This window comes from Hyalella azteca, unplaced genomic scaffold (assembly GCF_000764305.2).
Source record: "Hyalella azteca isolate HAZT.00-mixed unplaced genomic scaffold, Hazt_2.0.2 contig5945, whole genome shotgun sequence".
NCBI lineage: Eukaryota > Metazoa > Arthropoda > Malacostraca > Amphipoda > Hyalellidae > Hyalella > Hyalella azteca.
This window is the reverse complement of record NW_025936119.1, coordinates 4,037-17,142: the sequence shown is the minus strand read 5'-3', so window position 1 is coordinate 17,142 and position 13,106 is coordinate 4,037. Positions and strand designations below refer to the sequence as shown.

Genomic DNA, 13,106 nt, shown 5'->3' with positions numbered 1-13,106 from the left:
GTGTTTAGTTAAAAAATCGTTTAGACGAGGTCTAACCTAATATAAACACAAGCTAAGTCAATAAATACACAACATTACATTACTGTGGAAGAACGTTGGCTGAAATATTCTGTCCAATTACCTACAAAGTTGAAATTATTCATAAATGAAATGAATTTTACGCCTTATTGGAAAAGTATTGATAAATCAAATTCGAAATCTTGCTGCGCTTCCCTCTTTTTTGATGAAGTACTGTATCACAATGTCGCGCAATTGGGGCATGTTTTATTGGGACTTTACATTTAATTTTAAGTTTTTAGGGCTACTACTTGGCCATCGTATAAATGTCCTTACTAAATGCTCGCTCCTATCAGGCTATATTGTGCTAAATTGTTCCAGTGCTGGGGCTGGATGCAAGGCTTAGATTTTGGGTATCTGAATTGCAGGATATTTTGGTATTATTTATGATTTGTTATGATATAATATTATGTATATTTAATTAACTTTAGGGGACATAATTTCAGTATCCATGCGTAGGTCCAGTATTCGGAAACCATGTGATACGACACCTTGCAATTCCAGTGCCGACAAACTATGTTAAGCTGAATGCATAACATTACGTTTCTAAATTCTTCGTATCAGTTCATAAAATAGTTTATTATTTTTTTATTATATGAACTGAAAAAAATTTCTAAAGATGACGAAATGCCGTTGACGCCAAGTACTTACTGTAAATTTGGATACTGCATTTCACCTTAATAAAATATTATTCAGTAAACAATACGCAAATTAAAATGCTAATACTGAGAGCGATACAAATACCAATTCCATCAAACACCTCAAATAATATTTAAATACGCAAAAAGTGCAATAATTAGGATTTGCTATTGCAAAGAATTGTATTATAACAAGCATGGTCCACAAAGTCGCGATAACTGAACGTCGCCGTGTACGTATATTTAATTTCAATAATATTTGAAAGTTAATCTTTTTTCTCTCTAAGAACTCTTTGAAAATAATGGAAGTGTCTATGCGTGCCGTACAAAAAAAATAAATAAGAATAAAGAATTTTTCCTAAATCTATTTTATACTTTACCTTCGTCTTGTCATTCGCCCCTGGCCCATTCGAAGAGGACATATGCTTCTTGCTCACGTAGCCGACAATCTATGGAGTTGAGTATGTCTTAAATATTTCAAATTTTCTTCAATAATTCAGTTTTTATTTTCTTTTGATAGGTAATTTTGCAAAAAAAATAAAGAAGAATCAGATGTTCTGATAGTGGTGGAATAATATTATTCAAAGCAGTGCAAAAAGTTATACTAATCGCATTGCCCGTTTGCCATTGATTTTCAACGTTTTACTCTCTTAGTCTCATTTAAAAATACAATGAATAGTGCATTATTATCTAATCCTTCTATATATTCATACCTCTTCATCCTTTTTGAATGCAGGGTTCTCGTAGGCGTAAATTGGCACCGCCTGACCGAGTAAGAAAATCCATCACGGTACATCATAAGTAAATCCTCATGAAGGGAATATAAATTTCGGTTATTGGAAAATAACATTAGAAACGTGATTATTTGTATATTAGCTCTCTATTATCTAAGCGGTTTCATGAACGTTGAGCTATCATTTATTTCAACTTCAGTGGTAAAATAATTAAGAAAAATCTAAAATTACAACTTTTTCCCTCTCCAAGTTTTCCGGAAATTCAACTCTGAAACCGTCTGGGTATCATTTTCGATTTGATAACATAATTAATTTTATTCATATAATTTTATTCATATAATAATTATATGAATAAATTTTTTATTCATATAATTTTCATAATATAATATACTTTTTTTATTAATTTATAATTAATATAATTTTAGAATTTCAATTTTCACTCATTAAAATAAACAATCTGAAACTTTTCGAAAACTCAGTGGTTATGGACATGAGGTATAGCGAAAAGAAGATGATATAAATGACACTTGTCCATAAAAAACATGCACCATAAATGGCGGCATGACAGGTGCGAGTCATAAAATCGATGAGCTCATCCAAACATTGTTTATTTCCACGATCATTCATATATCTCCAATACATATTATCTTACTGAAAATAACGGTCTAGTTTTTAGTTATACAAATTGAAACAGATTTCGGGGACATAATTTCAGTATCCGTGCGCAGGTCTAGTATTCAGAAACCATGTAATACAGCACCTCAGAATTCCAGTACCAATAAACTGTGCTAAGCTGAAGGCTTAACATTACGCTTCTATATTCTTATTCTATCAGCCAGTTCATCAACTAGTTTCTTATTGTTTACTATCTTGACTAAAGAAAATGCCTAACCATGACGAAATGCCGTTGACACCAAGTACCTGAACTAAATTTGGATGCTGCATGCCTCTCTAATAAAATATTATTAAGAAAACTATACGCAGGTTAAAACGCTAATACTGAAANTGTGCGCTTGCATATGGTGTTAAAAGAATTAGAAAATTTAGTTTATTGTATTATTATTTTTGTACCAGAATCCTTTGATTTTAATATTGTGATTGGTTGTTTACAGAGGTTGGTGTTCATATTCAACCCTATAACGAAATGCATTTACTACCACGATGATATTGAACAATATTCAGCAGTCCATAGTCATCAAGTACAATCCCAAATATTTAATTACTAAATTCGAATTTATATACGAAAATATTTGCTAGTTGAAATCATTAGTTTCGTTTTCCTTTAAAGAAATTTGGCATCAAATTGAAATAAAATTTTATGGCTCTTCTTCCAGTTTAGGAAGTTCTTGGATGTGCTGCAGCCAGGCGATCCGATATTTCTTCTTCTTAGGCCCCCACGTAGGCTTTGGTCTGAACACGCTCATCACTTTCTGTGGAGATATTTTATGAATGTTAGTATCAGCTCAGTCAGTATCAGCTCAGTCAGTATCAGCTCAGTCAGTATCAGCTGAGTCAGTATCAGTTGAGTCAGTATCAGCTGAGTCAGTATCAGCTGAGTCAGTATCAGNAGCTCAGTCAGTATCAGCTCAGTCAGTATCAGCTCAGTCAGTATCAGCTCAGTCAGTATCAGCTCAGTCAGTATCAGCTCAGTCAGTATCAGCTCAGTCAGTATCAGCTCAGTCAGTATCAGCTCAGTCAGTATCAGCTCAGTCAGTATCAGCTCAGTCAGTATCAGCTCAGTCAGTATCAGCTCAGTCAGTATCAGCTCAGTCAGTATCAGCTCAGTCAGTATCAGCTCAGTCAGTATCAGCTCAGTCAGTATCAGCTCAGTCAGTATCAGCTCAGTCAGTATCAGCTCAGTCAGTATCAGCTCAGTCAGTATCAGCTCAGTCAGTATCAGCTCAGTCAGTATCAGCTCAGTCAGTATCAATTCCCGTCTCAGTACTCTATCCGCCAAATGCTTAGTGTATCACTAATGGGCGAACTCAGTATCTATCAGTAAGTGCTGCTATATGTATGGTCAAACCATGACACTAAGTCTGTCTATTGCTTATTGAGATTTTTTAGTTGTATTGAAGAAAATATTTCTCTACATTTTTATTTGTAAAGAATTTTTCTCTTCATTTATAAAGAACCAAATATAGAGACCCGATCCGACAGTCCAGTTATGCTTCTATTTGCTACGGCATGACTAGAGATTAGTCAGCGTGACTTCATAGTTAACCTCAAATAATTATCTTTCCTTCACGTCTAAATGCAAAATTCCTAAATCTACTGGGTAATTGAAATAATATTCGTTTTGTTGAATATTTCATGAGAATTAAGTTTGTTCTGGTATCGATTCGCATTCTTATTCAGATATTCATTAGGGTCATGGCTAAGACTTTTCGATAATAAAAATTTTCAATTCTATTCATTTCTAAAATTTATGTTCATCAAAAATGTCCAACATGACTGGTAGTTGCCTCTCAACAAAAATTGAGAATCATATCTCAAAATTGTTTCCTGTTTTTATTGATATTTTATTACTTTGAATAATTGAAAAAAGACTCACATACGTATATTCCGCCTAAACTCACCTCTGACAATCCAGCTCCAGGTGCACAGTCGGCGATCCAGACGGCGTGCAGGAATCCAGCTGGAATGACCAGCAGGGCGCCGACCAGGAGCGCGTAGCCGCAAGCTGCGGCACATTTACAGTTATATTTTATTATTATTTATTAGTTATATATATTTAAAGTTTTATCAGTTATATTTAAGGTAGAAAAATGTACGAGTTTGGCTACTCTTATATTGTTCAGACGATGAACAAAAAGATGCACAGCTGAAGTTGTATTATTTTAGAATAAATTGAAATTTTCAGTAGTTGGAGCTGGGTCTGGAAGATAAATTTCGTTTCGACTAATCGGCCAAAGAACTTCTCATTGATCAGGAAGCAGAGTTTAATATGCATTTATTTGTAATTAATGCATATGAAATATAAACTTACAATACGCAGCGCTCGGTAGATCAGCATCGTTGTGGCGCGGTAGTTTGAAATCGAACAATGAGTAGACCAGGATGGCTGTTAGACCAAAGGGCACGACGACCGCCCAGCACAGTTTCCAGTAAATGCCCAGGTCAACGTCAAGCATAAACTTGAAGTCCCTGATAAGATTCCTTAGGCCTGCTTGACATATATTTAAATGTATTAGTGAGCAAATATTATGGGATGATTTAGGAAATTGTTGTAAGTTGCAATTTACCATGATGGAGGAAAAATATGTTGAATTATTGAATCAAATCAAAATAAAGACATGCTAGAAAAAAAAAGCACAATTAAAAAGTTAGAAACTTCAAAATTATAACAGAATAAATAAATGTTTCAAGGGTGGCTGACCGAAAAAACTGTAAACCATTAAAAAATTACAATCAGAATTATTTTGTCATTTCCGACGATCACAAAGTTATTCATGACCGAGTAGATCACGAAGGCTCTGTTCAGATCTCACCGTATATGTAACAGATCGCTGAAGTCTCAACAACGGCTAATACGAAAACGATTGTACCGCCAGCAAAGAAGTCGACCAAATCCAGAATGTAAAGGCCTTCCTGTATGATTTAAGGCCAAAGTTAGGGTAAAATTTCGAAATTTTTTGATTGCATACGCATTTTCGTTAACTTTTCAGTGAAAAAATTACTTGCAATATTATTCACGAATAATTGTTTTGAAAGATCAACATAAAGTTTTCATTCAAATTAAATTGATCCTGACATGTGAGAGGTCTTTCAAACATTAAAGAAGAAATCAGCTACAGAATTTATTATTCAAATCATCCACTAAATCCATTTCACCAGAGCAAATAAAGTGGAATTTGTAAAAATTATCCTCCTCCCGGCGTAAAAATTTCTCTCCAGAGACAAAAAGTCATGGCAAGGAAATAAAAAAAAATCATTTACTGGTGTCAGGTATGGTTAATTGGAAAAATTTCATTTTAGTCAGGTTAATTGGACCAGATTAAATTTTACCGATGTCAGATAAATTCAACCGGACAAAATCCGGTGCAAAAGACGATGGTGCAAACGACAGCCAATTCGTGACAGTTATTAAAAAAATAATTAGCAAGATTTAAATCTCCTTCCCATCGCTATCCATTAACAATTTTTCACCAGAGTAAATATGCACAAAAGTGAGCCTTTTACCGGAGTCAGGTATATTAGGCCGGTCAAAAATCCGGCGAAGCAGACGACTGCGGACACGACGGCCTTGTTCCAGTGGGGGAACTGATCTAGAATGACGGTGATGACGCCGTTTGTGAGAGCCGTGGCCGAGCCAAGACCCAGGGTGAACAGCATCATGAAGAACAGCACCGCGAACAACTGCTCAAGAAATTGAAATTTTTGTAGTGGAAGTTTCAAAAACTACTATAAAAACCTAAGGATATAGCGAGTATCGAAGCAGATTATTTAGAGGGTGAGTACACTGTTAAGACCATTTAATCTGAAAAGGGCTATCGGAAGGTAGACTAATGCTTGAATAAGACGTATAATTCAGGCCGTTGTTTTAAGAAGTGAGTAGTGTAAATACTTCAACTATCGTGCAAATTGAGAAGAGAGCTGCATGTCATATCGTTTCTCAGTAATTTTACACGCATCCATCCCCAAAAAAATTTTATATGTTTTTATTATTTGCAGAAAATGTATTCGACGTAAAGACTATCAATCAATTTTAAATTATGATTAAATAATTAACATAACATCATAACATAGCGATCTCGGCGCTGAAGTGTAGACCTGAAGGGGCCTGTCGCCGATTGTTCGAATCACCTAAAAATCGATGCTTTGATTTGACGCTAAATTCACCTGAGGTACGTAATCGAACTTAGCGATGGCAGTTGGGTACGTGATGAAGGCTAGCCCCGCCCCCCCTTGCACTACATCGTCAAACGAGTCAGCGTTGATCTCGTGCTTGAGGTTGCCCAGTATGGAAAATATCGTCAGGCCCGCCAGCAGCGATGTTCCAGTATCCATGAAACTGATGATCAGCGAGTCTCTGTAAAATTTCGAAGGAGAAATTGTTGGCTATCATTCAAAAAATGAAGTAATTACGGAACGAATGAAAGTTTACACATTCCTGGTAAAAACTGGTCGAAGTTGCCAGTAGATGCCAGGGCAAGTAGACTCGAGACAATAGATAATTTTCTCTGAATAGTCATGTAAACTCACTAAAAATTAGCGATAAGCAAGAAAAGTAGTTGAAATCTCATGGCCAAAGTAAAGTTACCAGGATGGCAAAATTAGTTGAGAATCTGAGCTCATGGAGGTTTAAAATAATTTATTAAAGACGTTTCTCCATAATTAAATTAAAAATGTAATTTGTAGATAATCAATTGGTTCAGTTTTTACTAATCTTATAAGTTCAGTTTTTACTGTTTGATTAATCGTACAGTGCGTTGATATTTTCTTTTACTTCGTCAGAGATGTAATTTCATTTACGTAATTCATACGAATCCATGTCAGTCAACCCTTTTTACAGCTTCAAAGGTGTTAAATTCTTTACTTACCTATAAACATTGTGTTTGAAGTCATTGTAGCTCGAAAACATTGGAATGGATCCGAAGGCCACCGACAAACTGAAGAAAGATTGAGTCACCGCTTGATACCACACCTACGACAACAAAGATTTATGATGAAATTTTCTTGTAGGAACGAACGAAATTAGGGATCATTTTATTTTGTTATCTGTGATGTAATGAATTCATACTGATAAATGTAATGATAAATGTAAATGATCAGAAACCTGATTAGCCATAAAACAGTCATAATAGCCATAATAATTAAATATAACAAGCTCCTCAAACAGCATTATATGGTGAAAAATTATCCATATCCACAACGTATTCTATTAAACATCTATTAATATTATCTATAATAATATTCCCCGGCAAGCGCCAATAAGGTTTATAATGTAGGATACAGAAATTGCGAAGAAGCATGGATATTTTGAGCGGCACCCTCCATGACATACTATTAATTCCGATTCAAGATTTGTGTTATCTGTTGGTCAAGAGTCGCCATTTCAGGGGCACATGGATCGTGATCGTTGGAAAACCGATTGTTTCGTTTATTGAAACGTTTAATTGAAGCGTTAATCGTAACGTTCACTGAAACATGTCGTTCTGTAGTAACTACACAGAGACGTTTCCTGAATCATTTAAACATTGGCTGACATGATTGTAGTTCGATGGAACGGCAATGAAAATGAAACGGCAATGAAGCGGGTTAAGAACTTTGCTGGAATTAGTGCCGAAATCGGATCGATTTCCGACTTGCACTCATAACAATGGTTCTCCATCTCACGCGACGTTTCATTGAAACCATCCGCACTTCCTTACCGGACCCTAAATTTCTCTTTGAAATTTCACATCTCGTCTCCAAGACGGAATGAGAGTTCATGATGTAGCCTTGGCTTTATCCCAAAGAATAACTATACAATTTGAGGCCGTTTATGCTGTAGGTCTAGTTTTCTACCCTCGAATCTCTACCCTCTTCTACCCTCGAATCTCTACCCTCTTCTACCCTCGAATCTCGCCATCTGGCAGTACTGCTAAGGATGATGATATCATAATTAATGTTCACGTTTCCGTCGAGGAGTCTCTCCCACTGAGGAGTGAGGAAGTACATGATGCCATCGTAGGCCCCCGGTAGCGTCACGCCCCTGCCTAGCAGCGTGAACAACACCAGGTACGGGAACAACGCTGTGAAATACGCCGTCTGTAACGTCCAATTGAAAACACTGTTAATTACTGGAAAATTCACGTGTATTTTTATTTGGTTTGAGCTACAGCATTATTCACATGAGACTTTTCACAGAAAAACCATAAACTGGTTAATTATTAGCAGATTCACATATATTTTTATATGGTTTAAGCTATAGCATGAATCAGAAGAAACCTTTCACAGAAAGCCAATTGATATTTTACTCGTCAGATTTAAAGGTTGAGATATAATATATCTCCCAAAAATTAACACTTCGAGTTGACGAACCTTGCCCGCAGACTGTACGCCCTTCACGAGCGTAAAGAAGAGGACGAGCCACGAGCCAGCCAGACACAGCGCAAGCTTCCAGTCCGGTTTGCCTATGCCTGATGTCCACGTCGCGGCCTCGTGGACCACGTAACGTCTGAGAGGAAATTTATTCTCCAATTTATTAGAAATTGATTGAGGTGGAAATTATTTTCATTGTTCTAGTAGCTGACTCTTCGATGTATGTTAATTTTTGCATGAAAAATTTGATCAGCAACATTCATTTAAAGTTTAAACGAAGAAAACGATATTCACTTTAACTTGTATCAGCGTTTTTATTATCTTTGAGTGATTAGATTTATCAAGCATTAACGTAGCTAATTCACTAATACAAGAAGTTACGAAATGTAACATACACCTAAATGTCTAAGTAACGTTACTATTTTTATTTGGATTTATGTTCAAGGTACCTGAAGAACTGTTCAGAGCTGCTCTGTTTTGAACTGTTCGAGCTGAAGCCCAGGGATGAATTGGAAGACACGGCCACGCAAGAGTCCATAGCCGCCCATGCTGGGTCGCACACTGACCACGGCAGCTCACTCTGACCAGTGCGTTAATTTGAATTTAGACACAAAATTTCTACGTCAGGTGAAATTTTTCCTAAGAATACATATTTTTTATAACTTAATATGCTCCTTGAAATTCGTGATAGGGAAGCAAATTTATTTTAATTATTATTTCATATTTCTAAGTTTTGCTGCAGGTATAGTGAACCAGTTTTTAAATACTGTTTGTGCTTTAGAAACTGCTGTTGAGCGCGTTTTCTAGCAGGTATCAGGTATAGTGGTAGATAAAAGCACTGTGAGGTTTCCAAAATATCCAGGTCCAGCAAAGTATAAAAGTTTTGTAACGTAAGTTGAATAAACGAAAAAAAACAATAAGCCTATTCTGGGAAATGAACCGTGAGAATGACGATGTAAGGTCATGAACTTGTGACGTCATGAACTTGTAAGGTCATGAGGATGTAACGTCATGATGACGTAACGTCGGAACGATGTAACGCCAGAACGATGTAAAGTCACGACGATGTAACGTCACGACGATGTAACGTATGACGATTCAAAGGATCTAAAATAATGTAGTCACCTGGAAGCTAACACAGAAGTAGAAGACGGTCAAAGCCATAAGAGAAACGTAGTAAGTCAGGATCGCTGCCGTGGCAACCACTTGTGAGTAACCAACGCCTGAAATTGCGAACATTAAAAGTAAAATTTTCAATCAATTCAATACAATTCAATTTTATAATTTGTATTATTAAATGATTTTGCAGTACATCCGTAAATTGATTTCTAGAATTAAATTTGTTATGTTGTGCTTTCATCATGGCAACTGATTACAGTAGATGTCATAAATTTTCCAATCGTTTTAAAAGGACTATAAGGATAGTGGAGTTTTATAACAATGATGTATACGTCAGGAAGATACGGACGGACAAACCACTCAAAGAAAATAGTGATAAGTGTTTACACAGTTCTGCAGCACATACGCAGAACTGTCTAGACGTAATGTTATTGCTCACAAGAACTTTAAAAACTGATGCCAATGCACCTTCTATTCCCTTCGACTCGATATTGTGCAAATTACGAATCATATGTTGCAAATTCTGAACAATGTTAAAATGAAACAATTAAGTTTGATAAATGAGTACTACTACAATAATTATTTATTGTTCGAGCACGAGTATTCAAGATCTTGCATGCAGATGTTGAGTTCGTGTGAAAGCAATCATTTACAAAATTTCCTTATTTAAATTCTGCTTTGAATAAAGAACGACAAATGCCGAATAAATGCAAGTTTAGTCACTAGAGTTGCTTGGTAAAAGTCCCAAGTACGTATTTTAATTCTAGTTTGGGCTTATTATTATATTATATTATACTAATTATTCATAATTTAATCCTAATGTATGAACAAATTATAATACAAATTTGACGCATGTTTATCAAAACCATGGATGTTGGGGTAAAATAAATGCATATATAATTTGGGTAAAGTAAAGGCTTGTGGTAAAAGAAATGCACTACTGGAGCAAGAGAAATGCATTACTGGGGTTAAATAAATGCGTAATTGTGGTAAAATAAATGGATTACTGGTAGAAAATAATTCATTATTGCGGTAAAAATACCTACCTTTAATTGCCGGTACGCACTTCCACAGTTTGATGCATCCGTAGGAACTGAACTGGCCCAACGAAAGTTCCAGGAAGTAGAGAGGCTGTAAAGACGAAAAATAAAACCTTATTGGGTGGTGGGGATATCAGGAACCTAGAACTGAAGTGATCCATCAAATAAGAAATTTGAAACATCAACGGTGTAGTTTGTCTGCTCGCAACTTGAAACGATTCACAATATATTACCATGTTTAAAGTTTTGAACGTGTTTTAAAACCCATCCGCGTAAATATTTTGCTGAATAAAAAAGTCTTGCTGCAAGAAATTAACTTCACTTATTTATTCTTAACTTAAAATTTCTAGAAAGATGAAGTAGTTTAATCAATTCTTTATTATATGCGCAATGAAAAAGAAATCGTTGCACAGATTGAAAAGATGAATTCAAACAAATTTACCAATATCCGTTTACTATTTCAACCAGAATTGAAATCTTCGGTACAAAAATTTTTCGTTGTATTCTACCTCCTTTAAATACCACACTCTCGGAAAGTATCGTTTAGTTGAGCTATTCTAAACTAACAAAGGAATTAAAAGTTTCAAGTTTACCCTCCCAATGAAGAGAAGCACCACAAGGTAGGGGATGAGGAAGGCTCCTCCCCCGTTCTTGTACGCTGTGATGGGGAACCGCCAGACATTCCCCAAGCCCACCGACAACGCGATGCACGACAGTAAAAACTCGATAGGATTGCTCCACTGTTGTCTTCCTTCCCCTTCTTCATCACCATCTTTTACGTTGGCTATGGAGATTTCATCAGAAAAGCACTTATCACTATTTTCTTTGAGTGGTTTGTCTTTATTCGAATCATGAAAAGTTGTTCTGGAGACGTTAGGAGAGGCGAGAGAGCTGGCACTTTCCGGGCCTTCTCTTCTCCTAGACGTCGAGCCTGAGTTCGTGTAGACGCCAGGCAGATCTCCCTGTAGGAGAAATCAAGGAATATAATTGTCATTAATCGGTTTAAACGACTGAAGATAAACAAAGAATAATTTGTTTCATAATTATTGTAGTTGAGCTCAATAATCTTAATCTTAGCTGTGAATGGCATCTTGTCTTTTTTACGAATAACAATTTTAATGAGCATGGTACTGATAGACAAGCTCGGCGACTGGGAAGACTTAAAGCTAATTGGAGATAATAAGAATACTTTGTAAATTGACAAATTGTATAGTAATTGCTGTCACTTGAATAATTATTATGAAAGTTAATAACCATTAGTGTAAATAAATGTGAGTAATAAATAAATCGAAATAGTTAAATATTAACTATAAGATCTTCGAAATCAGGTATCATTTCCTTATTTTATAACTTCCGCTTAGGAATTCAGATAAGATTGTCGTGTCTAACTTTACGGCGTTGGGTCGTAAAGTTCGTAGGGTCGTAAAGTTCCTCTACCCTTTGCGTCATAACTTTATCGCGGAAAATATTTGGTTAGTTGATAACGTATTATAAAGGTCAGGGATATAAGAATGATTTATAACAAATGTTCGCTTTTACTCACGTGGTCTATGATACCAAATTTTCCTTCAGTGTCGTCGTACGAAATGTTTACTTTCCCTCCACCATTCTGTGAATTACAGAACATTCAGCTTTAGAAAATTTATCATATGGAATTTTTCCAAGTAATCATAGCTTAAATATGAATTTCAATGCGATCTACTTCTGTTTGCATTTCTACATGGTCCTAGTAAATAAAATTACAATCGCTTTTAATTTTGTTAGTAATTGTGTTCTATGTTTCCTTATAGGTTATAATGGTTTCATTTCTGAGTTCTTTTAATATCTGAACTTTTTGGGTATAGATTGGAAAGTTATTTCTGCTGTGAAATTCACTCACCCGACCAAACTGAGTGATATGGTCGGACCTCATCTTGGCGTAGGTTTAGAAGTATTAAGTTTTGAATAGAATTTCATGTGTACTTCATTTTAACTTATTTGTACTAAGATAATTCGGTTACGTATACGCTTTGCATGTTTCAAAACTCTTAATGTGGAAGTCTAAGCCTTTTGAAAATCAACTACATCAATCAACTAAAAATCAAATTACATCAACTCTCTGTTATTTTCCGTATATTTCAACAGCATCCTTATCTCCGTAAGGCCGCACTACGACTGTTCAGTTTGAGATTCGATGCACTCGACGTAAACCGTCTTCTCGTCCTTCGAATTAGCTGGAGAGAACACCCCATGTCACGGCTGAGGTGACTTATGCATCTTCCTGCTGCAGGTTTTTCATCACTCAAGGTGCGACAGATTTGTTTTCAACAACAGACACGCGCACAAAAGCCCTGACACGAGAGCTGGGTTGCCTTGCAATGAACTTTACTCATTTCAGGACACGCTTGGACGATCATGATGGTGTTTGCCAAGATTCAGTGGTCCATGTTTGCCTAGATCGCGTGTCCATGTTTGCCTAGATCACAGGTCCGTGTTGGGCTTGATCAAGGTCA

General features: G+C 35.9%; 2 protein-coding genes across 2 annotated transcripts in view; both read right to left on the bottom strand.

The window, feature by feature from the left end:
* LOC108672765 (sodium-dependent nutrient amino acid transporter 1) overlaps positions 1–261 on the bottom strand; it is a 13,077-nt gene extending 12,816 nt beyond the window's left edge. The window contains exon 1 of the mRNA XM_018160495.2: positions 241–261. Within this exon, the coding sequence (XP_018015984.1) occupies positions 241–261 (21 nt within the window). The remainder of the gene's footprint in view (positions 1–240) is intronic.
* A 2,181-nt stretch (positions 262–2,442) lies between these two features.
* On the bottom strand, positions 2,443–12,746 carry LOC108672773 (sodium-dependent nutrient amino acid transporter 1). Its single transcript, XM_018160504.2, has 15 exons — positions 12,494–12,746; positions 12,158–12,223; positions 11,208–11,576; positions 10,621–10,705; positions 9,581–9,678; positions 8,905–9,035; positions 8,456–8,591; positions 8,048–8,182; positions 6,973–7,076; positions 6,272–6,461; positions 5,612–5,788; positions 4,921–5,020; positions 4,419–4,595; positions 4,009–4,112; positions 2,443–2,859 (listed from the first exon to the last, which is right to left on the bottom strand). The coding sequence occupies exons 1-15, from the start codon at positions 12,524–12,526 to the stop codon at positions 2,746–2,748; spliced, it is 2,019 nt and encodes a 672-aa protein (XP_018015993.1). The 5' UTR covers positions 12,527–12,746; the 3' UTR covers positions 2,443–2,745.
* Between the last annotated feature and the right edge of the window lie 360 nt (positions 12,747–13,106).

Excerpts from the sequence above, each read along its gene's own strand:
- LOC108672773 (XM_018160504.2), bottom strand. The coding sequence starts at position 12,526 with ATGAGGTCCGACCATATCACTCAGTTTGGTCGG. Across the intron at positions 10,706-11,207 it reads TGCTTCTCTTCATTGGGAGG|CCTCTCTACTTCCTGGAACT; the intron begins GTAAACTTGAAA and ends TCGTCTTTACAG. Across the intron at positions 9,036-9,580 it reads ACTTCTGTGTTAGCTTCCAG|AGTGAGCTGCCGTGGTCAGT; the intron begins GTGACTACATTA and ends CGCACTGGTCAG.